This window comes from Melospiza georgiana, chromosome 3 (genome assembly GCF_028018845.1).
Source record: "Melospiza georgiana isolate bMelGeo1 chromosome 3, bMelGeo1.pri, whole genome shotgun sequence".
In the NCBI taxonomy this organism is placed as follows: domain Eukaryota; kingdom Metazoa; phylum Chordata; class Aves; order Passeriformes; family Passerellidae; genus Melospiza; species Melospiza georgiana.
Window position 1 is genome coordinate 35,962,784 of NC_080432.1, and position 26,866 is coordinate 35,989,649.

Here is a 26,866-nt window from a genome sequence, read left to right on the forward strand (position 1 = left end):
TAGCAGTCATATGAAAACTACTCAAATTAATTATGCAATTAACACAAAGGTGTTAGGTAACTGTGAGACAACATTTTGCAATAGGAGTTTGTAAAAGTAACTGATGCATTTCTGTTGCTTAATCACCAAGGAGCTGATTGTAGGGATGGTTCTTCCTGGTCACAGCTGAATGAGTAAATGTGTCATCTGCACCTGTGGTCTTAGCTGATGTGTTCTGCACCTTTGCCAGGCAGCTCTGGGCAAACAAGACTGTGTCAAAATTAAAAAAAATATATATAGTTATGAGAAATAAAAGCAGAGAAATTATAATGGTGCTTAGCAGCACTGCTTAAGAATAGAACTTCTGCCAGTTTTTTTTTTAACATTATTTACCAGGAACTTACAATGGCCATTAAAACTGCCAATCAAAATATTGAGCCTTAGCACCTAGCCCTTAGTTTGGGAGCAATTTGTGTCGCTGCTTGGGAAGACAAATTCAAGGGAGAGTGAGAGAAAGCAAATAGGTGCAATTGAAAACATGAAAAGGAGAGATTAAGCTGGAAATGAGTGAGTGTTTGTGTTAGCTTTTTTTTTTTGCCCCCCAGTCATACTGTCATAAAAATAAATAAATCATTGTTACCACATCTGATGCAATTTATGACTCCTGACTTGAGATATATTCACTATTTTGTAAAAAAAATAGGATTTAGAAAAATTTTGCTGTGTTTAAAAAAGAACACAATCTTATAAAACCCATGATGAAATTTGGCGTTTCTGCTCTTGGAATAAAATTCTCCAGTGTTAGAGAGCTATTAAAGCATCATGCATCATTACCACAAATAATAAATGCAGATAATAGAGCTGCATTATCTGATGAATAATAACTAACTGAAATGATACTTTCATTAATAAGTTTCAGAAATAAATATTTCTTTTACCATGATAAAACTGTATAATAGTGAAAAATCTTCCAAAACCAGAGCTGTTTCAATTATTCAGAAAATTGTAGTAATCAAATTGCCCAGTGCACATGAAAGGAAGCTCAGCATATTGGTTTATATAGTTGTGTGCATTTTCTTCATGATTACTTTTCTGTCAGTCTCTTGGGGTTTGGTTTTTTCCCTCTGCAGGAGAAGTAGCTTTAGAAGCAGTTTGAATGTGGTTAGTTTGTGTGGGTGTGTAACCACAGCTGAGCACTTCAGCAAACCTGTCTCAGGTTGGCACTGCTCTCCCCAAGGGGCTGAAGTGCAGCAGGAGCACCTTGGAATAGGGCAGAAGGAACTTTGCATCGACCTGGGTTTGCTGGATAGTGCAGAGAGAGTGGGGTTTATAGCTCTGAATCTCCAGATGACCCAGGGGTGGTGTGTTGGGAAGGATGGTGAGGAAATTGGTGTGACCCTTGGTGTGAGAAGTGGAGCATGGAGCTCCTGTAGCTTCCAGTGCAGTGACCTACCAAAACCTTGGTCTTTACACTAAGCTCTGTGGATCTCCTTCCATCGTTTCTGTGCAGTACTGAGCTCTTTTGTTGTGCTTTGTGATAAAGACACATGCTTGTTCTCTGAGGTGGAGCTTTGTTGTAGGAGTGTTTCCCTTCTCAGTGAAATGAAGAATTTGGTGCCTTTGAGAGCTCCTGGCTGGCACTGCCAGGCACTGTGAGACTTTTGCCTTTGCTGGGAGAGATAGTGTGAGCTGGGGCAGTGCCTTCTTTCACTTCAGGCTGTGAAATCATCTCCAGCAGTGCCAGCAAGATGGGCTGGTTTTACAAAGGTGTGTGTTAGTGATGTAGTGAGAGGGAGCCTAGGCTAGAACTTGTCACCTCCATCCCACCCAAAAAGAGGACTGGAGTCTCCTCTGGCTTTCTGCAGGTGGCTTTCCCCATCTGGTGAGTGATTGGAATCCCTGTGTCATTCCTTGGTGCCTGTCTCCTCCCTCTCCATTCAGGATTCATGCCCACAATGCTTCTGCTGGAGACCAACTAAAGCCACTGGTCTCTTTAAATAACCATTGCTGAGGCTTCTCCAGAGACTCCAGGAGGGTAGCAGAAGTTCAAAAGACTTATTTATAAGGTCACTAGCTATTCAGATAGATAGTTTAGAGTATGTTTACTTTCTAAATAGGAAGGGAAAGAGATCAATCAGTCAACAATCCTTTTATTTTCCTGTGCTGTAGCCCTTGAATCTCAAACAAGTAAGGAGAGAGTGCTTTGTATTTGGTGATGACATTTTAAAACACTGAAGCAGCAGTTTATTGTCTTTACAAGTTGGAACTAGAAGTCTGTTTTTTCTGCTTTCAGTTCAGTTTTACATCCTTACAATTCCACTGGCTTTATTTTAATGGCTTTTTTTCTATTTACAGCAAAACAAAGAACACCACAATTTAGCCCCTTCTTTTTTGCCAAATGGAGATTGTTCTTGCCTTTTCCCCTAATTGGGTATGCAGGTACACATTAGTCTATTTTCCAGTAAATTTAGTCTGTGGATGCAAAATTTCTACAAATTCTTGGAGTACAAAGAGAGCAGTGACCAAAACTGAGTGCATTATGCAATTCTCAGTCTATAACTTATGTATGTATAGATAAGAACCACCTGACAAGAGCAAACAATTTTTTTTTCCAGTTTTTCATGGTTGAGGTTCCTATGCTGATTAGAATAGTTACCAAAATATTGGACTTACTCATGTAATACCAGGGGCTAAAAAATAAAGCTGTAGTAGGTCTGTGATTGCAGAAGAAGCAATTATGCTTTCCTGATGCATTTGAAGGGTGATCCTGTCTCCCCACACCAATAAAATCTCAGAACTAGAACTGAAATCCTGCTAAATGAAAAATGTTACTGTGTGATGGAGGTGCTTGGTTTTGCTGATCAGTTATTCCAGTGAGTGAGGGTTGCAGAGGACTCTCCTTGCCCAGTGAAAGGATCCTATGCTAGAGCTGCTGCTCATGAAAACCAGTAGTAACCTGTAAACCAGTAGTAAACCTCATGAAAGCCAGTAGTAACTCATTGCTCTCCAAGTGATTCAAGTACAGCTGCAATGTGCAAAAGGGAGGGCAGGAGATATTTGCAGTATTGATTTGGACTAGAGCTTTTGTTGGGAAAAGACATCCCAACATCTGTTACTGGGACTGCCAAAAAGCCCTGAAGGGAATGATGCTCTGAGTACACACATGGACTCAGTACACAACCTCTGCCTCTTCCATCACACCAGGGGCTTTTGTGCACTGCATGGGCTGGCCAGTGTCTCCTGCAGGGAAGAGAGACTGCATGTGCCTTGTGCTGCTTCCAGCTCCTCTCAGCACAGGACAGCTTAATTCCCTTTTATTTTTGGTAGTATGGAGAACATGCATCAATGAGGGTCAGCATCAGCATACTGTGTAATACTGCAGTGAACATGTCTGAGTCCTAGTTGGGTCTGCTGGAAAAATGTTCCTTTCTCCTTTTTGCTGTCATTCTAGACACTCACTAACAAAAATACAGTCCTCTTATTTTTTTTTATTGTTTTTTTTTTTCAAACTCTTAATGCCTCTGTGGTAACATGCAGGTCTGTCAGAGCAGGTCATGTTAATTCCCTTCAGGGGAACATCCTGGGCTCAAAGTCAGCAGGCTTGCAGTTCCCATTCTCATTTACACATGTGTGAGGAGCTGTGCTCTGACAGTGTCTGACCCCTGTTGTGTACACGAGTAAGTGATTATGTGAGGTTCAAAGCAGCAGGGAATTTCATCTGAGACTGTTTTGTCCAAGTAAATCTTGTGTAGCTGATCGTTTTCTTTTGTCCCCTTTGGCTGAAACTGTTGGAAAAAATCTCACCAGTTCACCAAAAAAAGGAAAAAAAAAGACACTCAGAAAAGCCTGGAGATAAAATCCACATCTAAATAACTGACATTAAAAAAGCTGAGATAAGGAGAATGAAAGGAAGACATCCTTCTATTCTAGCTGTGTTGTCTTATCTTTTCCCAGAGAAAAACAGACATTTAATTTCCTTCCCTGCTTCCTATTGCTCTGAACTATGTGTAAATAGATGTGAAAAAGGAACCATGCTCCTAAATACTTCTCATAGGTTCTGTGAGTTTGGCATTACCAAACACATTTCAATCAAGTAAGCCTTCATATTTCTTTCAATTTTCATTCATAATTCATCCAGGGTAAAATTTGCTTTAAAATTTAACTTCTCTTTATTTGGATACAGGTTCTTGATGTTGGTTTCACCCTCATGTATAGTGGGTGAATACAGATACATATAAACAAACACATTTTTATTCATAGGTATGTGAAAGAAGTTTGAGTTCCCAAGAATTACATACATGATAATGTTGTTTTTGCAGCAGTGGGCAGAACTGGAGAGAGAACAGACATAAAATGGGCAGCACTGATTGAGAGCGCAGTTATGCAAAACAGTGCTCGGTGTCAGCGTGTGCTCAGCTTGAGGTGCAGGGTTTAAAACACATGCTGGCAGATCATCTTCTGCAGAAGTGCTTTTCTGAATTCAGACCTAGCTGCAGTGTACCTCAGCAGTGTGCCTTGGCAGGTCCCCTAAATCCTGCACTCAGTCTGGAGGCCCCACAGGCAGAGGGACACTGAGGCATTGGAGCATGTCTGAGGGAGGGCAAAGAAGGCAGTGAAGGGTGCAGAGAACAAGTCTGATGAGGAGGAGCTGGGATTGTTTAGCCAGGAGAAAAAGAGGCTCGGGGGGACCAGCCCCTCTCTACAAGTGCCTGAAGGGAGCTTGTAGTGAGGGGGAGATCTGTCTTTTCCTCCAGGTGACAAATGACAGATCCAGGGGAAATGGCCTCATGTTGCACAAAAGGAGATTTAGATTAGATATTAGGAAAAATTTCTTCATTGAAAGGGCTGTCAAGCATTGGAACAGATTTCCCAGGGAATGGTGGCATTACTGTACCTAGAAGTGTTCAAAAGGTGTGTGGATGTGGCACCTGGGAGAAGTTCTCCAACTTGTTTGTTAGACAACACCATGGTACTGGGTTAATTGTTGGACTCAACAATCTTAGGGGTCTCTTCCAACCTTAATGACTCTATCTTTCTATGATTCCACACCATCAGGTAGTTAAGATACTGAACTTCTCTGAATGAAAAGGTGAAGTCCAAAATGACTTTATTAAGGCTAATGATAGATATCTGTGTATTGAAAAGTAGTGTGCCCCTGATGCAGGGAATGATTGGTATTTGACTCTATTGATTCAGAAGGTTGAATAATTGCTTTATTAAAACTTTATTATATTATATTATACTATATTATATTAAAGAGATACTATACTATACAAAAGATACATACTAAAAAAAAAAACCTGTGACTGTCTCTAGACAGCCAAGACACAGCTTTGAGTGATTGGTTAATTAATATAAACAACTATTCCTAGAATTTAATTACTAAATCTCTTTAGGTAAACGATCTTCTTAACACATTCCACATGTCCAAAAACAACAGGGGCAGAGAATAGAGATAAGAATTGTTTTCTCTTTCTCTGAGGTTCCTCGCTGCAATTCTCAGGAAATATCCTTGGGAAATTGTGCCTGCCTGCTCTCTATGAAGAGAGCTGCAGCTACATCTGTGGGCTCTGGACCTGCACAGCCCAGAAAAGAGGAGAGAGGCCTGTGCACTGATGATAGATTGTAGTATGAGACTATTTCGGACAGGGTGTAGTGAAGAGTTAAATAGCCAGTGTTGAAAAAAAATGTGGTCCAGTGGTTCTGCTGCTGGACAGGAACTCAGTTGTATGTTGTTCCTGGTTTTGCCATCAATTTCTATTTGCCTTGGCCTTCCTGCCTATTCTTGCCCATCATTTTTCTGTCTTGTCTGTCTAGGTAGCTGAAGGGGTTCTCTCTTTTCTGTTTGTCTTGGACACTCCACACATTAGACTTATTGTCAAAAAATAATTAATGGCATTAAAAGAAACAACTGTTCTTAGTTTGATGCTGATTTGTGTCACAGAATACTTTTCTTGGCTTGCTTACTATTTGGTGGTGATAAAGGGAGTTAATGGACATGAATTTTTATGAACTATTGTACTGAGCTTGAGAATCTAGTGTGAAAAATTAAGCATGTTTTCTTTTTCCTCTCAAATCTCTCTTGGCTACAGGTATTGCAGCTGGGTTCTGAAATCCTCCCACAGTACAAACAAGAGGCACCAAAGACTCCACCACATATAATTTTGCATTATTGTGTATTCAAGACTACCTGGGACTGGATCATCCTGATTTTAACCTTCTACACTGCTATTTTGGTCCCTTACAATGTCTCCTTTAAAACCAAGCAGAACAACGTGGCGTGGCTAGTAGTGGACAGCATTGTAGATGTCATTTTTCTGGTTGACATTGTGCTCAATTTCCACACCACCTTTGTGGGGCCGGCAGGGGAGGTGATCTCTGACCCCAAGCTGATCCGCATGAATTACCTGAAGACCTGGTTTGTGATTGACCTGCTCTCCTGCCTGCCTTATGATGTCATCAATGCATTTGAGAACGTTGATGAGGTCAGTACATCACTTCCACTTCCATTTATTATTACTTGATGGTTGGGGGGAGGTGCAGGACAGAAGAAATGGATGTTTTTAAATTTATTGAATTACTGTACATCTGTCTCTGGTAGCCACCCACATCCTGCACAGAAGTTTGCTTATGAATCCTAGCCAGAAGGCCCATTCTTTAATTTCTGCTGTAGTTTTTAGTGTTAAAAATCCATGTTTATTTTCCTTCTTTCTGCACCCTCAGGGTTCAGGAGGACAGGTAGAGGCAGACAGCAGCACCTTTGCACAGGTGCTGCTGTCCACAATTTTATACTGTGGTTTTTGTCCATAATGCCATAAGACATAATTCGTACAGCTCTGAGGAAAGCTGCTCCATCTGACTTAGCAGGAGTAGTTTGAGCTGTGTGTCAGGAGAGTTTGCTGGGGCAGGCTGTGCTTGTTTTCACTGATGACCCATCAGGGCAGCTCTGCTAATGCCAGTTCTGCACAGGAACAGCTGGGAAGTAAAATACACATTTCTCAGCTGCTTCTAGTACACTATGGCAGGTGGCAAAGAGGCAGGCAGGCAGTGACTCACTGAATTGTCTTTGAGCACCAGAAAGCACTGTGTGGATACCTGGTGATCTGTGCAGCATTGTTTGGCAACAGCATTTTTAGAGGAAGGTGAAGCAATTGAAGGTGCTTGTTTGGTGAGTTCATAATTAAATGAAAGAGTGGGGAGGTATCTGGGAATCTAGACTCTTCCTTAGTTCTTCATTTCTCTGGGAGTAGATGACAATCTAGCAAAAGAACTAACATTTAGACACTTAAATCCAGAAAACTGGTATTTTTTAACTGCTTGTTTTTTTAGATCAGTCTGCCAATAAAATATTCCTAAGGTAAATACATAAAAGTTCCCTGCATAAATAGTTCAGAGAGTTAATGAATTTTTAATAAAATCTTAAAGAGGATTCCAGAAGTCTGCTTTCTGGTTGCATGCTATAAAATCATCAACTAGTTATGTCTCTGAGTTTATCTGTGACACATGCTTGAATCTGTAAGATGCAGAATCACAGAGTCACAGGGTGGCTGGGCTTGGAGGGGATCTCTGGAGATCACCTAGTCCAATCCAGCTGCTAAAGCAGATTCAGCCAGGGCAGGTTGCACAGGGTCACATCCAGGTGGGTTTGAATACTTCCAGAGAGGGAGAGGAATTTACATTCCTACCTCATCAGGGCTTGATATTTAAATTTTAGCCTGTAAAATTTAAATTTTATTACTTCCTTTAAAATATGCCCATTTACAAAGGACAGCCTATCTATCAAAAGAAAACTATGCCAAGTGAAATATAGGCAAAACCAAACCCCATTTCTTTTTAAAAATTACACTATTTTTTATAAAATTTAAAGAAGTTTTCTCAATAACTTGAGGACAGGTAGGCAAACTGTTAAACGCAGTGGAAAAAATATGACGTTATTTGATATTTAATTCCCTAGAGAAGTTTTCATTTTATATCAAGCTGCAGACTGAAATACCACAAATTAGATCAAGCAAAAAAAGCCTTGTGAGACCTGTCCTTAAGTATTTGTTTGCCATATGAAAGACCCAGACTGCAGATTATTCTGCAGGGCTTTCACAAATTACTTTGCTGTGACACTGATAGAGCGATGGGAGGAGTGGCCATATGTCAGGTTCTGACATTCAGACAGAAAGAGGAAAAAGAATAAATAAAAGTAAAAAATAAAGCAAGAGACAAAAAACCAACCCAACAAAAAAACAACAAACCAGGAAGGAAGCTTTTCTCACCCAGGGCAGATAGAAGCAGCCTGGTGAAGATTTTGCAGAAGGAACACTTCTTGACTTTAGACTGGTGATGTGACCTACAGGACATCCCTGAGGAAAATGTCTGTACTGATGGCTGTGACAGAACTGAGCACAGATGATTTTGGACTCATGGTAGCAATTCTGCAGAGAAATTCCTGTGTGAATTTGTATTTCTGCAGGTTCTCCATCTCAGTGTTGCTTTGTAGCAATGAGAAACTGATTGGTACTTCAGTTTTCCCCTGGCTCTTCAACAGTCTCTGTAATCAGTGTAACAGTGTTAGTTTAACTTATTTTACTATTGTGCCCAAGGAGGAAAAAAAAACCAAGATTTTTCTTGATGCTGTCCTTTCAAGACTGTTCATCTGCATTTCCCATAGTGGCTTCTGACATTTGGCTGGTATAAATTGCTGTAGGATCATTAGAGCAGTTTCCACTGGTGTAAATTGCCATGCTTTTACTGAGGACTCATGGGCTGGTTTGTGGCACCTGAGGGGTTTTGCCAGCAATGCCAGCAGAATAACACAGAGCACATCAGGAGGGGGTTTGGGACAGTATCTGCTGATCACTGTTTCAAGAACTGCCTGTGGAGAGAAAGATAACCTTTTACTGAAGAAGAGAAAAAATAAAAGCCACATTCAAGGAATCTTGAAAGCAGAAAATCTTTGCCTTTTATCTTTCTTTTCTGTTGTGTAGAGCATTCCCTTGTGGGTCAACTCTCTTCCTTTCTTGCTGGCTCAAATTTACCTCTCTCTTGCCCTGGATTGTACACCATATGACTTCACAGCTGGGTTAAGTCAGGTGCAAGGCTGCCCTGCTCAGTGTGCAAATAACCAAACTGAACTCTTATCTCTGTGTCACTTTAATTCTGCTAGAGGGAATTCCCTTGGAGCCATGGCAATGGAGTCAGGAGCTGGCCATGACTGCTGCAGGATTTTTTTTTTTCTGGAAGTCCTAGTGAGAGTATTCTTAAAAAGTGGCCAGAGTTGAAATGATGCCCAGTGTCAACAGTGTGCTGAGATGAGATGAAGAATATGAATGTTATTTTCCCCAATCTGATGTTTTCCATTCCATGATTTCAAAGAGAAAGAAATAGAATCCTGGCTTTGGTGCAGTCCCTTTGTTGAAGGGGGATTGGAACAGGTAGAAGCTTGCTTATTTTGCTGGCTGCTGTCATTTTCTGCTTAAAAAAGGCACTGAAGACTCTGAGAATGTCATGGAGGAACTAACTTGACAAGTCAATTTGTACTTCAGAATGTTGTAATTACTGTGATGGAGACTAATTGATTTGCAAGGGACACAAGAACTGCAGCACTGAATAAGTAAAAAACTGTATAATAGAGTATTGAGATTTTTTTTTGCTCTGGGCAGTTTTGGGACTGTCCCTTTACTTATCTCTAGATTAATAGTGAAACCATTTTTGTCATCTTTAAAATGATCCACTAATTGTAATAGATGAAACTAGAGTTGATCAATATTTTTGGCAAGCAGATACTCAATTGAAAAAATTCTGGTATTGGATATTTTTTCCTATTTTGAAGTAACTTTTTGTTTTGCAATTTACTTCATTATTCCATTATAAGATATAACCGAAAATATTTTCTTGAAACAAAATTGAGTGTGAATTCTGTGGTTTTCAGACAGTTTCAGAATTCTTTGGGTTTGTTGCAGTTTGGAAAATTAGTATATTTTCAATTCACATTTTTCAATATAATCGAAATTCCAGTCTCTTCTCTGCATGGTTGAGAATATTTTTGTGCATAAAAATAATTTGAATTCATTAACTATTAATCAATACAACTATTAATAACTACAATTATTTCAAGAGGCACTTAAGTATGAATAGCCACATTCTACAGATGGAAGAGGAAAGAAAAAACATTAATGTCTTTGTTCAGGGCCATATAATTATATAAGAGACTGATCTCAAGTGCTATGCTCAAAGAGACAGTATAGAATTTCATATTCAGACATGAGCAGAATTCAACAAATGAAGAAATGAATAGCTGTAGAGAGATTTCTGTTGTTACCCAAATGAAAGTAAAGTTATGATTGTTTCTCCTGGCTTTTATATATGGAAAACAAATGATACAGTTAAATACTAACTATTTTCTTGACCTGACAGAATTTCAACAGGAGAAAATATACCATATTCATACTGATTGATGAATCAACTTAATGCTAGGCTTGAACTTTCTGTTGTTAACAGAATACATCATGCTGTAATTTAGTCTGAGTAAGAAAAGAAAATATTGGTCTAAAATTCAAACAGCCCTTGAAACATGTGGTGTTAGTCTCTTACAAATTTGAATGATCAAAATAGCATTTGTCAGTAATTCTTTACTGTAATTAGTATTATTCCTCACTTAAGGAATTACCACCTACTTTGGGGGATAATGTTATCTTTTTGTGTTCAGACATCAATCAGTAAATTTAACAAAAACCAGGCTTAAAGAAAATTCCACATTTTTTGCCAAGAACAGTGCAATTTAAGACCTTGAATTCCAAAGCATACTTTTGCAGTGTCAGCTTGTGCAATTTTATACTGTGGTTTTCATCCATAATGCCATAAGATATAATTTATATTGGAAAAAATTTAACTTATCACATGTGATGCTGTTGTGAAATCTCATGGCAGGAGTGGAATCCAGTCATGTCACCACCATATAAATCTCTGAAATAGGGAGTTTGTAGTAGCAATTGCTATATATGTTTGAGCAGACAGCTGTGATCAATTGTTGGCTGATGCCAAATTGAGAACCATGTATCACTCAATTAGTTGAGGTAGAAGAGAAATAAATGCATAGTAAAAGATCATTAGGAGAGATACATTCAATATAAATGATCTAGTGCTCAGTTAAGTGAATGAATAGGAGAGAAGCTAGCATGTAGGCAAAGAGGATGTACAGCTTTGAAAGGCCAGAATTTATGAAGATAAACGAAGTCCCAGAAAAAAATACAATACGGAATAATAGAAGTAAATGAAGATAATTAGTGCTAAGTGAGTGTGGTGTAGCTGGAAAGTAAACAGAGAGTTGAGAGAGGAAAAAATGAATGTGTTGCTGGTCAAATTGTTGGCAACTCTCTGAGGCAGTACTTTTGCAATAGATTAATTTAAACCTTGTTAATGGAATAATCTCTCATGCTAATACAAATTAGCTATTTAGGAATTACTGAAGCAGCTACCCTGGAAAGCATGCAGCTTCCCTTTTTTTTTTTAACCACTGCATGCAATAAGGGGCAAGGAAATAAATTATCATATTTACAGTTTTATGGAATAAACTGGGACCTATAAAGATTTTGTGTTAGATGAATTTTGCAAACTGGAAAATGTAATTTTAAAAGTATTTTTAAACTGTAAACAGCTGAGTAATATGAAATCTGTTTGAAACAGTAGTTCACCATTCTTATTTGAATCTGTCCAATGAGGCAGTGCTGTATTTTGCATGTGAGTCTATTGCTAAATCTAGCAGTGAATGAATAATTTTCTATGGCTAATTGAAATTTTAAAGCAGTCATAACCTACTTTTTATGTCATGCTTAACAAAAAACCCCAGCTGTGTATCATGGAGCGTGATCCAGGCATAGAGGAGGAGATGCTGGCAAATTGTGGTTCTTGGGTGAGATGAAGGTAGACCAGGAGGGATGAGAGAGACCCTGTGGACTGGGTGACACCTACCGGGGCTTCTGGGGAAGGATCGAGAAATTGGGTTATTGTGCCCAGGTGGGGCGGGGGAGGGCTGGAACACGGGCCTTGGCCTGGGGGTGTGATGATGAAGGAGGTCTACTTGGTGGGTGTCCCTGTGTGAGAATTCCCTGAGAAACAGGACACACCCACGGCAGGTGTGTGCTGGGGGCTGTAACCTGTCAGAAACCCTCAGAGCATAGGAAGGTCCTTGCTCTGGCTCCTAAGTGGTTTTCGGAGCTTCAGAAGGAGCTTGGCAGCCTTGAACTGTGGAAAAGGGGGAGTGCAGTGGGAAGGAAGAGCAGTGGTGGTGGAGGAGGGCTGCTTGTCTGGCTTGTGTAAGTGCCTCTGTTCTGCAGCATGGCCCCAGAGGGCTGTGCAGTAATTCCAGGCAGGAAATACTCCTTAGCAGACAGGTAGGTGGAAGGAGTATTTTGGAGAAATGCAAATGGTGCAAAGCAGATTCCTGGGATAAAGTGCACAGCCAGGATATAAACCAGGTAGGCAAAAGAAGCACCTGCTGTTCAGACACACTTGGGGATTCAAGTGAGGGTGTCTCTCTTCTCTGTCTGCTTTGCTCCACATCTCCTCACCTCCTCCCTGCCCCATTTTCTTTTCCAGTCAAATAGGAGATTTTCTATCTTCCTTCCTTACAAACCCAACCTCCATGCTACCCATCACATGCTATTTTTATGCTACCCTGTGAAGGGGCAGGCTGTCTTTTCCCCCCATATCCTCAGTTTTCCAAATTGTGTTGATATATATAGCCACTGCAGGCATTCAGGGTTAAATTCTCTCCCGTGCTGTAAGCCTGATTCTGCTGCCTTCCCATGTCTTACCCAGGCTCATACACCGTGGTGGCTCAGAGACATCTGCTCTGTCTGCTGATGGACAGCCCCTACCAAAGGAGAATTCCAGAGCAGGATGTGTTGCTGTGCCCCTGCCTGGTGTTGACCTTCTCTGTAGGTTCTGCTGAGGCTGTTGAGACTCTGGCTGACTCTTCTTCTGCACTCCAAATGTTCAGATTAGTCTTTTTGCTAAGTCACAGATAAGTAAGGGTGTTACTGGATTTCAGGGCTACTTCTTCATAGCTTTGAAAGGCCTGACATGATTTATCATTCTGTTAAAGAGAGAATAGTAGTCTGCATAAGCTATTCAATCTGTATCAGGCTAAAAGAATTAAAACGCTGAATTACATTTTCAGTGATAATGTATGGTGATAGCCTTTGTCCAAGAGGGAGAGCTAATTGAATATATTAGAGTCTGAATTATTTCAAAAAGCTGCTGTTAGAGCGAGACTTACACTGTGTATAAAGGGAGGCATGTTCCAGAGGCAGGGATCAGTTTCTCCTCTTCTCCCCCCATTCAGCACACTTGTATCGATCTGAGGCACAAAGTCAGATGAGATGACAAAGGGTATTTGTTTGAGTAGCTAAGTGGTTGCTCTGTAGTCTATTTCATATTAGGGATGGAATTAGAATTGGAAAAGATGGAGAGATATTAAATGCCAGTAACACTAAATATTGTTTGGGTGTTTTGCTCCTTTGAGATAAGTAAAAAGCTAAAAAGCTCTGGAACTGGCTGTTGCTTTGAATCAGAAGCATAGGGAAGCAGATTGTTGTCTGTTGGGGTTAATTTTTTATTTGCTACCAGAGAAAGTAGGATTTCTTTAGGTTACTTATGTGTTATCTTTATTCTTGTTCTTCCTCTCAAAGTAAAAGGAAAATAGAGTTTGTTTCCTGGTTTTGTTTTTTTTTTTTCTCCTGAGTGTGCATGTATGCATGCAAGGCAAGCATGGACATAGTCTTACAAATGAAAAATCAGCCTTCCCATCTCTTCCCACACCCTCTGCTCTAATACATGAATTATTGCTGTTTCTCCCCCATTTCTAACCAAGCTCACAAATGTCTGACTAAAATAAGCTTCAGGGGTCTAGAGATCTGTTTTCTTCAGTGCTGAAAACCACAGCAGTATCCAGAGGGCTTAGATATTGATTTTGACCTGTGCACATAACGCTATCTCATCTCTTGGTTGCTAAATATGGCCATCTGTAGGAAAGGTCATGTTCTCAGACCTAATTAAGAAAACCAGAGGAGACAAATGATGGAAATGTGTAGTCCTAATGATGGCCTGACAGAGCTGCCAGGTTACTGCAGATAGGCAGAGCCAGGTTGTGGCATGGCTGGCTTCAAGCAAAGTGTCAAGAAAGAAGGCAGTGCTTTCTGCAGCTTTTGCCTCACAGTAGTGATAAATTTGGTTCATTGCCTCCACTTTTGGAATAAATAATTTATTTTTTTTTGTCTGTTTAATTGTCTTTCTTTTAATGGTTACCTTTTAGTCTCCTGCATCTCCCATTAATTGAGATGAAGCCTGAACTTTAGCAGTTCCATATGAGAGAAAAGTGCTGAAAAACTTAGGAAAGATTTGTGCCAGTACTGAATATTACTCTTCTTAAAAATAGGTGGTAAGTAGGAAGTAAATTATCCTGCCTTTGAGCCTAGAAAAAAAAATCTTAATGCTTGGGTTAAGTGCATTTTCTTTCTGTACATGTAGAAAGTGAATAATGGCCTAAAAAGTGAATACTGTCATGTAGATTGAATCTATTACTAAAGCACTTGTGCTACTGCAGCTGTAGGAGGTGGGGTGAATGCAGCATTTTAGTTATTTTCTGCAGTTATTCATGCTGCATCTTGTTTGGAATGTAAAATGAACTATTTCTCACGTTTTTGGGGGGGGCAGGTGGGGTCACCTCAGTTACTTTTTATGGCTGTTCTTTAAACAATTTGTATTTTATTTTTTTTCAGGGTGGACTTTTATTAGTCAATGAATTGAGCTGAATTTAATTTTGCATGGCAAATGAACAGGAGCAACTGCTTTTATCTGTACAGCATCTATCACTGTGTGTCCACTGTTACTGTTCTCGGACCACACAGACACAAGGAACAATAATGGCTCTGCTTACAGCCCTTGTGTTTTCACAGTGCCTCTGTCTCTTTTTCTGGGGGTGGAAGTAACAGCACAAATCTTATATTGTCTGATTGAGAGGTAGAGCCAAAACAGGGATGTTCTGGATCCTGTGTTTGGGAAGAAGGCTGCTTACATGCTGAGGTATCAGTGTGAGACCAGGGGTGCACTCACAGTAGATTAGATCTTGCAGAAAGCAAGGAAATACAGAAGAAAGCCTGTGTAAATGTGCACAGTATATAGTGAGGAGGTCTAATTAATGCCAAATTATACATGGAAATTTACTTTTGGCCGTACTTAATGGACAAACTTATGAAGCCTCGGCTTCGAATATAACATATGGGCACTGCTTTCCTCTGGGACTGAGCTGGTCTGTTTTTCTGTTTTTGGGGTACAGTCCTACTCTGCAAAGAACGTGTAGAAGGAGAGGGAGGGGAAGTGGTTGTGTTTATTATTTTAAGAACTTTTGACATTCAAGTCTGCTCAGTCAGTGGCTATGGAATAATTTCTTCAGTGTCTCAGTGCCTTGAGCTTGCCCTTTGGTTTGGAGGGGACTGGCTACATTTTCTTCCTTTTTTTATGCAGCAGCCATCACTGGCAATGAGAGTAAACCTGTCAACCTATGAAATATTTATCAACATCAATACACAGGTATCAGCAGTAGAATTTTTTAGTCTCATTCAGTTGCTTCAAAACATTTGAAATACAAGTGTGTGTGAAATTCAGTATTTTCTGACATACTTGACCAAGTGCTGCATGTTGAAGTGAGCACTGCACCCAAGTTCTCTCTGTAAAAAAATATAGTAAAAATGTACTATGTGTCTATTCTGGCCATATAACAGATTTTTAAAAATTCATTTTTCCATAGCCTCAAGGGATGTTTTCTGTTGGATAGAGTGCCAGTAGTTTCAGCTGTTGGGGTAAATCAGATCCAGTAGAACTCCATGGAATATTACTTAGCCTTGTCCTTTCCCTGGCTGCCTCATGGACATTCCTTAAGCCTGCTTGGGACATGCAGTGCCATTTCTAGCTCTTCATGAACTGAGGTTTTTCTGTTTCCTTTGGGCACAAGGATCTCTGGGTGTCTCCTCATCTGCCTCTCAAAGCTGGCAGGAGCAGCAGACCAAGAGGGTGGGACACACATCAAGAGAAGTAAATTGAGTTCAGGCTCCTTTGCGTGACATCATGGAGCCATCTGTACGATAAAAGCATAAAAATAATCTGCACTGATAAGAGCATTAAAATGGACAATAATCTAAAAGTACAGTTCTATTTTGGAAAGTGGTAATCTAAAATTGTCAATTTTTCAATCCAACAGATCTATTCCAGTGAGCATTAAAATATAATTTGCTAAATCTTGTGCCAGAAAGTACTGATTTAAAGCATTGCGGGACTATCTGATTTTTTTTCCCTACTTTATAATCTGTGAAACAGTCTATTAAGTTTCAGTTGTTTGTAACCATTTGAAATTCTTTCACTTAGAAACTTTTAAGAGTTATATGCATAATCATTTCCCTGTGCAGTTCTTGCTCTTGATATTTGTCCATTTGGGATAGACAAATCCTTTCCTTTGAGGAAAGGAAAGAGAACACTGTTCACACTGAAATAAAAATAAATTGGAGTTTTTTTAATAGAGCTTTTTCTGAACTTTTAGAATCTCATTGGCAATGCAGTCAGGTGAGTATTAGGAGTCATTTGAATATTAAATGTATCCTTCCAGTGCCACCAAATCAAGTATATATTTCTTGTAAATATTCAAGTTCTTCTTGTACAAAAAGCCTAATTCTGTCTATCTCTGGTAAGAATTTGGTAGAATCAGTTTCTCTCAAATGATGCAGTTCAATCCCATTTAATTTTTTTAAATAAAATTTCTTTTAGTGAATTCCACAAGGGAAATTAGGATAAGAGAATGCTTGAAAAAAGTATTTTGCCTTAGACTTTTAAAATCTGATTTAATGTATTTTAATTAGTATTCCCAATTTTCATATCCAATTTCTTGAGCTCCTCTTCTGTGATTCTTTCTTTTCCCCAAGTATTTCTAATCCTTGACTCTTTTTAATTTTTAATTCTTAATTTTTAATTAAGAATTAACCAAACTCTAAGCTATTAAGTCCTTCCTAAACCATTATTATGTTTTGGCTTTGGTAGGACTCATGCTGACAAACAGCATTTTTTGGGGTTTGTTTTTTAATCAAAGGGATATGTTTAATTTGAAAAACAGGTTTTGCACCACTGCTTTTGAACATAAATAAACCCATTTTCTTGGATGTTGGGTGGAGACTTTGAAGCAGTGTATGATTAAAAGGCTTGGTTTTAAGACTGAAGCTAAAAGAGCACCATTGCTGGAGACCTCTCAAAATGAAAAAAATGAGTGTTTCACTGCTAAGGTTTGCAAAGAGAAAAGGGAGAAGTGGGCATGATCCCTGAGGGAAAAAGCCGGAAGGCTGTATTGTAATGTCAGAATATTTAAAATGCAGAGACTAAATGTGTTTGTCAGTCTAGGACTTTATCCAGTTCTAATATGTGGTTATAATTTTTTGCATTTTCCACTTCGCTTTTCCTCTCCATACTGAGTGTTCAGAAATACCTGCTTTCCCTCCCCTGGAAATTAAGGTCTTTTGTGTCATATTCTCAGAATTGGCACTGAGGCTTTGCTCCAGTGTTTACAAAACAAAGCTGAGTATGGAATGAATGGGAAATGGAAATTAACTTTGTTTGTGTAGCAATTTTTGTATCAGTGACTTGAAAAGTTTGGCTTAGATGTTCATTAAAATAATAGTTCACTTGCTCTCTTCTAGATTTCTGGAAATATCTTTGATTTAAAGGAAGGCTGCTTTTTTATTTTCTTTTTTTAATCTCTCTTTCTCTTTTTACTCCCCACCCCCTGGTTGCATTAGATCTTGTCCAGATACTTAATAGAAATTGCTAGTGTGTTCCCAGGTAACAAATTACATCTGTCTCTGAAAATGAGTCAATGTAATCATGACAAATTCATGAAATAAAGGGAAAATATATTGCTGCAGTCTTGGAGAACATGAGTCAATATACTTTATGTAATTATTTAATAAAACATCTTTTCTAGTGCACCGAAGCAGCCTAAGATACTGTGGCAGTTGTATTTATGCAGGAATAAACAAACTTCCAGTAAAAGCTGGTGACCAGAAGTATGCAATTATGCATTTCCAGAAATACTCATTAAACCAGTCTGCTTAAATTTTAATCAGACTTCTATGTATGAAACAGTCTTGGTAAGAGGAAGTAAAAAAAAAAAAAAAAAAAAAAAAAAAGGAAGGATTTTTATGACAAGCTATTCAGATCTTCTCATGCTCCAAATGGGTTTGAATTTTTTAATTTGACTTCTTGTGCAAATCTGTATAAAAGTTAACAATACAAAATCCTGCATGCTGGCTTAATTCTGTTTCATGGGAGCCATATTATTTTCAGTACAGAAATACTGCATTGATATCAAAGCTGTCATAAAAAGGATATAATTTGGGGATTAGTGAGATATTTGAAATATTTAATCTTTGTGTAGTTCATATGAGAAATGTCAGAGGACTGATTATCAGTGCATGAATTTGTATAGGAGAGTGAAGTCACAGGAAATGCATTGTAGGAAATAGGAAAACTACAAATTGCCAGGTACTGCCGGTATTTTTTGGCCTTATTTATCTTTCTGATATGTCTGAGCTAGATATTGTAATCTCTGTTATATCTGAGACATTACATCTGACATGTTGCATAAGAATTCACAGCTGGATATGGAATAGACAGCCTGTCGTTTGAAGTTTTACTAAGGTATTGGTAAACCTGTTCAAATAATCTGAAAAGGGAGTTCAGAGAGCAATGCACCAGATGGTAGTGGATGAAGGCAAGGGTGCATATATTCCTCCCTGGAAAGGGTCACTAAGTTTTTTGTGTTTTACAGTTATCTGGTGACTCTCTGTTTTTTGTGGATCACCTTGTTTCTTTGGAAGCCGCAGCTACAAGTATTGTTGCTTTCATGAAATGCTAATGGGCGCTGTTGTTTGTCCTTGCAGGGCATCAGCAGCCTGTTCAGCTCCCTCAAGGTGGTCAGGCTGCTGCGGCTGGGCCGCGTGGCCCGCAAGCTGGACCACTACATCGAGTACGGGGCGGCGGTGCTGGTGCTGCTGGTGTGCGTGTTCGGGCTGGCCGCGCACTGGCTGGCCTGCATCTGGTACAGCATCGGCGACTACGAGGTCATCGACGAGGACACCAACACCATCCGCACCGAGAGCTGGCTCTACCAGCTGGGGGAGTCCATCGGCACCCCCTACCGCTTCAACGCCTCCGGCTTCGGCAAGTGGGAGGGCGGGCCCAGCAAGGACTCCGTCTACATCTCCTCGCTCTACTTCACCATGACCAGCCTGACCAGCGTGGGGTTCGGCAACATCGCTCCCACCACGGACGGGGAGAAGATCTTCGCTGTGGCCATGATGATGATTGGCTGTAAGTATTAGAGATTCTGCCTTTCTCGTACTGAGAGAGAGTGGAAATTTTCCAGAATAGAAATCCATTTAGGTTTAGGTGAGATGTACATCTTTGAGTTAAGTCTGTAAGCTTGAAAACAGAGCTGTTTAGTCTGACAGCCTGTTCTTGTAAAATGCCTATGCTGGGAGAAACTGCTTCAACCAAAAGACAAGAGATAGGGGGGGCAGACAGAGAGAGGGCAGACTGACCCAGGAATGCTTTCTGGTAAAGAGGAATTAGTGGCAAATGTCACACAAAATCAGTAGAATGAATACGTATGAACCCATTGTGAAATTGCATGCACGTGTATTTGAGAGAGGGATGAAAAAGGAACTGGAGTTCCCTAAGGTAAACATGTCTTTTGAGGGGAGCAGTCCCCACATGTGTCCAGGCTGCAATAAACATACCAGCTTTGCAACTTTCACAAAGTTGTGGAGTTTGTTTGCTTCCGCACATCAGTACACAACACCAAGTAGCTGCATGTCATCAATGCTGGTTTCATAAGAACATCTGGAACCCTGTAAATGTGATGCAGCTAAAAATATTTTTGGTGGCAGTATATATTACACACTTTCTTACCAGCTAGGTTTAAATCACAAATAGGAGTATTGTTGTGACTAGCAAAAATTCAGTGGTTTTGGAAAAAATATTCTGTCCATATCATCTCAATATGCTCTTGTAATATCCATAAAATGCTTAAAGACTGAAGTGTTAAGAATTAATGTACCTTTTTGCCTCCATTTTAGTATGTGGCAAACTCTTTTCATGTCTGAGAGCTGTATACATTTGATAAGTGGATCAGAGTGTGGGAGGGGGTCTGGGAGCATCATCTTCTGAGGGACAGAGAACTGGGACTCTTTAGGAACCACAAACTCTGCCGTGGACTGAGCACACAGGCTTATCCTGAAGCAAGGGGGTTGCTGCTGTGCTTGGGCACCTCTGGCTCAGACATCCTTGTCAGAATGGGTACACGTTGCCAAGCTGTCCAGCTTTTGGCCATGTTATCATTTCAGTGCAGGATCTGCATTCAAAATGCCTTGAGAGCTACTTGGAGTTAAGAACCATATGGTGGCCACTGTTAAACTAGGTCATGGTTTTCTAGATAAGGGTGGAGCTTGAACCAAATTCAGGAAAAAAATCTGCTTTATCCATGGGAAAAGTTGTATGGGGAAAGATAGAAGCTTCTGTATGGTAACATTGCATCCAGAGGAGGAGAAAGTCAATCCTTGCTAAGCAGAAAATTAAAACCAAATACATAATGAAACTCAATTAGCAGTACAGTGCCTGCTGCAGAAATGTGAACTTTTTATTCTGATGTGTCCTTTTACAGCAACACTGAAGTCACACACTGAGATTATGTGTGTAGTGTTAAGTCTGCTGAAGGTTAGTGAAAAAAACTATCAAGACAAACATTGTTGATCACACAGGGATTGGGATATTTGAGCTATAAAGATTGTTAATTTTGTTTTTCTAGCTTTTCCGTCTGCCAAGAGTCCCATCATCCTAATAAAACACCCTGTAGGAGAAGGGAAATTTATATAAAATACGGATAAAATTTTGCAGTTTTCTCATGAGAAGGTACATTAGACAATTTAGTGGTGTAGCGCAAATCAGGCTTCCAAGCATGTTTCCTGATGAAGGTGCCCATTTGATCAGGAAATATCCTGATCTTTGGCTTATTGTTATGACCATGATACTAGCTAGAACAAGAACAGCTAGTATTAATCAGTATTATTGTTTAGTACTATGAATAATGATTAAGCATAAACTTCAAAAAGTCATGAATGTACGTGGGGTTATTTTGGACTTGCACCTGTTCCAAGCTCTTCATATGACAATGTGGCAGAAAGAAACTGAATTTATACATAAATAATGTTGATTTAGATGAGCAGAAAGAAAATGATAACCTTTCTTTTTGTGTATTTTATCCTCTGCTCATTTGAATAGCAATAAGTATCAAAAGACTAGTGGCTTAAACAATACTGTGGCCAGCTAAGCTTACAGTCACAATTTCATTAGCAAGATCACCTTTGAAATTTTTACTTTATTTTTATTTCTGAAAGAAAATTAGTTTTCTGGAAATGGTGATGGAGAAGGTAAACATGTGTGCAAATGTCTTCAAGCTCCCCCTTTCTTGCATGGGCTGGGTGTGAAGCTGTCCTGCAGCAAGTCAGGGTGCAGCGCGTGGCAGGGACTTGGCCTCCACTGGTGGCTGTCACAGAAGCTGCAGCTCTGTGGGTCCTGGATCAGTTCAAAGTCGCAGCACTGCCCTTGCACCCTCCCTCTGATTATTGGTATTGATGGTTTGGCTTCAGTTTGCTCCACGAGCTGTGCCTCCATGGTTTGGTAGGGGCACTCGAGCTGCTTCCCTGGAGTGCAGATGTTGGCATCAAGTAGAGGGAAAGGAAGAGTTTACTTTTAGAAGTGTGAGTCCTTCCTGCTCAGAATTATTTTTAATCCAATGGATGTGATTGTGCAAAGTTCTTGTGCCTCTGGGAAAGGCTGGTCATGGTGTGTGCATTGCCAGGTGTGTGGTGGCTTTGCAAGGCTTTCAGGTCCTTGTTTCTAGCAACTTGTCTAGTTTTGTTTTGGTTTAGTGGATCTGTAGCTTGAATAGTTTCTGAAGAAGAAAGGTGTGAATGGTAGTGATACTTTTTTCTTTGATCTTGGATTGTTGTCTGTTGAGCCTGTGTTTCTGAAGAGGACTTGCTGTGTAAACAAGTGTTTTTAAGACTTGCATTGCTGTCTTTTCCACTGGCAAATTGACAGAAGGGTTTGTGCTACAGTAAGTACAGCCCTGTGATGACATCCAAATGGGGTGTTTGTGCCAGAAAGGCTCAGAATATTAGAGATATTTGAAAGCATAAGCAGTTCATAATTAGTGTCCTTCCCTGTGTCTTTAGTATGCTTATGCCCAGAGGGATGGAATTAACACTGTAATTCCATCTTCCATAAGACAAAATCTGGTTTGCTCTGCTGCTCAGCCATGGGTATGTCCCCTTCTGCTCACTGCTTACTCCCTCTGTAAAGCTGATCCTGTGGCAGAATTTTGTTTGTGTTGCATTGACTCTGTAGACACACTGACCACCAGCAGTAGTATTTTGCTGTGATACCAGATAGCTGTTTAAAAAAGTAGGCAGGATCACTTCCATTTTCTGTTTTATTCAAGCTTTCATTATGGTAAATAATAAATCCAGGTAGCTTTTAATGAAAAATTCAGAAATACTTTAGTGAAGCTGTCCTGAAGCAGTGGGAATTTTGGCTGAGTTGAATGCAAATGTTGACCCAGTAAAAAGTGTAGTGTATGTAGCTTGTAGGAGGAGTGGGTACATGATATTAGTTGGGTACATGATATTAGTTGTGCACAGACACTGGGAAGGCATCATTGAGCTGAATAAGCTGTGTATGGGCATTGAGCCTGTGGGGGTGGATTTGTTGGTTGTGTTTACACTGGGGACAAAGTTTAAGGAAGCCTGGCCTTGTGTCAGCAGCCCTGGTCTCTGCTTCAGGGCCTCCTTCTGCAGGGAGGTGTTCTTGTGCTCTCAAACGCAGTGATGCACATGCTGTCCTGCTGGCCTCATTGTGGCTGCAGTTTTCATACAGAAAGTGTCTTGCTGTTGGTTATTTTGATGTGGGAAGGTGAAGCCCCTAATTAGATTTGTGGGGGGCTATGGCACACTCATAGCCCCAGGGATCTTTTGTCACTTCGTCAGCTCCACTGGAGGGGGTAGGTGAAAATTGCTCTTGATTCTTGACCTCAAATAATGCACATCTGTTTGGGAAGATCAAGTTATTTTAAAATAGAGATGAAATACCCAGTGGCTGCTTTTAATGATTTCTGTTCTGTGGAAGCTTGTGTTTCTTGTTACTGTGTAGCTGCTTTTCCTGAACATATGTTGAATTGTAGTTTTGCAAAGCAAAATATCTTCACATCTCTGAACTGACCTGCATGGTTTTCCCTCACTTTCTTTATTGAGTGTATGTGCGTGTATATATAGGGAGAAGGATGAGTTACTAGGGGAAGTAAAAGCAATTAATTCCTCAGCTTCATTTTAAATGAAAAACATATTTGCTTATCCCTTTCCACAGATGGCCACTAAATTGCTAATTAATAGGGAAGATGTCTACAGACAGATCTTTCAGTGAGGCTGACATTACATAAAACCAGGCTTAAAACCACTGTCTGGGTCTGCAGAAAGACGTATATTTTCCATTTTTAATACTTGAGAAAAAAAAAGAAAAAAAAGCTGTTTCAATTTTTGATTTCTTCCCTGTAGAGACATATGCCTTGAAATTACAGTCTTTATATATTTTTCTCAGTGATTCTGTCAGGTTGGGTTGGGTATTGTTTATTTTTCCTAAGCACTAGCAAAAATCAGAGGACTTTCATTTGCATTTTTTGTATCCGGGCACTGTGTCAGCAATCCCCTTGCTATGCAGGTGGAGTAGGAATGAGCAGTTCTAACAATGCTTGGCATTCTTGACTTTTGACATAAAATAATACTGATGGATTCTTGCCTATTTGGATTTTGAGCAATGGAGCAAAATCCATCATTTGGGGAGCCTTTTGTTGATGTTTTCAGTTGCATTAAAAGATTCCAAGGTTTTGGTGCCTGTTTATGCTAAATTCTCCTTTGTTAGGTAGGAACTTACTGGAACTACAGGGCTGGACACATCCAAAATATGAAGGAAAAGGCACATCTTTGAATGCTAAACGAAATCACAAATTCTCCTGTGAAACACTAAGAGCAGATAGTGAGAGAGATCATGGAAAAAGACAAAAGTAGGAGTTAAAAGGTCAGACTCATGAACATGCATGCTTGCATACCGTGATGAATTGTCAGCCACTGAATTCATTAACCAAAACAGTCCAGAAACCCAATCCACTCCTCTTCTGCATGATGTGGTGTGCAACCCAAGCGTCATGCAGTCCTGCAGCACTTCAGCTGCTGTTTCTGATTAAGGTAGACACAGGTCCCAGGAGCATAGAGTAGCTCTCTCAGCTTTGATCAGCTTTGTCTGTGAACAGTTTCTTGCTCATTAGACAAAAAACCCACCAAAACCAAACCAAACAAAAACACCCAAACAATCCAGAAATGAGAATAACATTCAGTAAATGTGAAAACATAGGCAGTTTTGTTTACAGCACTATTGCTGAAAGGAACAGTAGTGTGACCATCCTTGAGAGCTTTAAGAAAATCTTGGTGGCAGGAATCATGATGCACAGGTCAGTGCTACTCCTTCACAGTCTCACAGAGCATTGGTGTGCTTTGGTGACCTCTGGCAGGGTAAGAAGTGTTTAGTGGCTCTTGTGAACAAGAAAAGTGAGCAACTGATAAAAACTAGACTATTGTTATCAAAACACCTGGACAAGTTATAGAGGCATGGCAGCATCATGTTTGGTGATCTTCCTAAGATTTCCCCCTCATAAAGCAGGTTATCAGTTGAAAAGCAAATGGATGTGGCCATGTACTAAACATTAATCTAATGACAAGAGAAGTACATTTACCCTTCTAGGTGGTGGGGGAATGTGTTGGAATCATTTTTGCTGGAAGCTGGTGGCCTGAAACTAAAGGCCAGCCATGTGCCAAGTGTTAGTTAGATTTGCTGAGGTTACCATTAATGGCTGCAGCACAAAGGCCTAAGGGATTTTAAACCCAAAGCAAATTTCTCTATGTTCATGGGTATTGCCAGTGCAGTGTTTTGGGTTTTGGGACATGCTGGGAAAGGAAAAAGAAACCTTGGCTTGCAAAAACTGTCTCTTGAATTCCTGGTATTTGTCACATCCCTGGCAAGATGACAAAAATCCCTCAGATGTCACATACCTCTTGCAAGCTGCTGAAGCTGCAGATGGCAGCTGTATGCTTTCTATAGGGCTGATAGTTTTGCAATAATTTTCATTCTCATCTGTCTTAGCCAACAGCCTCACTACTCTAGCCAGTTAATTCCTAATTTAAAGGACTGGATTTTAATTTTTTAAAATTTCTTTTTAATAACTATGGCCGGTCTTTATAGTTCTGTTCCTTCACTCCTCTGTGCTGTGCCTTATTACTTTTTATTTGATGTTAGTCATGATATTTGAAGAGATGGTGTGTTACTGCTGTGATTGTTAAGCAACTATTTAGGATTTCTGAATGTTATTTTGCTTGGATGCTTTCTCCCCTAGAACAAATTACCAGAAGTGCTCTGGATGTATTTCTGTGCAAGTTTCAGCAAAGTGATAAGGCTGGCAGAAAAGTGGGTAGAATTTCTCTGTATGTTAGAAGAGGGTTTAACTATAAGGGCAGGATTTGGTTTTCACCTTTCATCACTAAAGGTGAAAATATGTCAATTTTTCATGTTCGGAGTAAAGAACGAGTAAAATCAAGCAAAAAAACCAACCCAACAAAAATCCAGCTCCAAAAATCAACAACAAAACCTATCAAAACCTCAAAGTCATTGTAACAAATAGAAATAAAATGGATAGACAGTTGGTTTTGGCTTTTTGGGTATATAAACAATCCTTCAGACATCTGAGTCCCGAGGGATGCAGTTTCCAGCGGAGCATGTCGGTATTTCTCATCGGTAAGCATGGGGTGTGCCGGGTCGTGGTGGCACTTCCAGCCCCACTGATGAGCCCGCACAGAGTCACATCATTGACATTCAATGCAGACAGGACATGGAGGAGAGATGCCATCAGTGCTGACAGGCTTCACAACTCAGCAAGCTCCAAAGTCTTAGCTCATAAAAGCTGCCTCCTCTTTGGGTAAGGACATCCAGGACCTGCTTGTTTTTTTCAGGATTGCTTGTAGTGAAACACAACCCAGTTCCTCAGGACTCTGTATTGGGACCAGCCTTGTTTAATGTCCTTCTGAATAATCTGGATGAGGGGGTCAAGTGTACTCTCAGCCAGTTTGCAGAGGGCACCAAGTTATGTGGCAGTCTTGATTTGCTGGAGGCCAGGAAGGCTCGGATCTACTGAGTAGACTGGTACAGACTGGATTGATGTGCTGAGGCCAGTGGTGAGGTTCAACAAGGTCAAGTGACAGGTCCTGCAGTGGGGTCACAACAGCCCCGTGCAGCTCTGCTGCCTTGGGGCAGAGTGAAAGGTCCAGCAGAAAAAGATCCAGGGGTGCTGGTACAGCGGCTGAGCAAGAGCCAGCCTGTGCCCAGGTGGCCAAGGAGGCCAATGGCATCCTGGCTTGTACCAGAAATGGTGTGGCCAGCAGGGCAAGGACAGGGATTTCCCCCTCTGTACTGGGCAATGGTGAGGCCACACCTCAAATCCTGTCTTCAGTTTTGGGCCCCTCACTACAAGAAATACACTGAGGTGCTGGAGTGAGTCCGGAGAAGGGCAACAGAGCTGGTGGAGGGTCTGGAGCACAAGACTCATGTGGAGTAGTTGAGGGAGCTGGGGGTGTTCAGCCTGGAGAAAAGGAGGCTCTGGGGAGACCTTATCAACCTCCTCAACTCCCTTAAAGGAGGATGT

At 40.3% G+C, this 26,866-nt stretch overlaps 1 protein-coding gene across 2 annotated transcripts in view; it reads left to right on the forward strand.

Annotated features, from left to right (window-relative positions):
* KCNH1 (potassium voltage-gated channel subfamily H member 1) overlaps window positions 1-26,866 on the forward strand; it is a 181,577-nt gene that overhangs the window by 32,166 nt on the left and 122,545 nt on the right. For both annotated transcript variants that reach the window (XR_009114253.1, XM_058020444.1), the window contains exons 6-7: window positions 6,072-6,464; window positions 18,948-19,377. Coding sequence is in view for 1 of the 2 variants with exons in the window: in XM_058020444.1 (XP_057876427.1) it covers window positions 6,072-6,464; window positions 18,948-19,377 (823 nt within the window). In the remaining variant the exon portion in view is untranslated. The remainder of the gene's footprint in view (window positions 1-6,071; window positions 6,465-18,947; window positions 19,378-26,866) is intronic.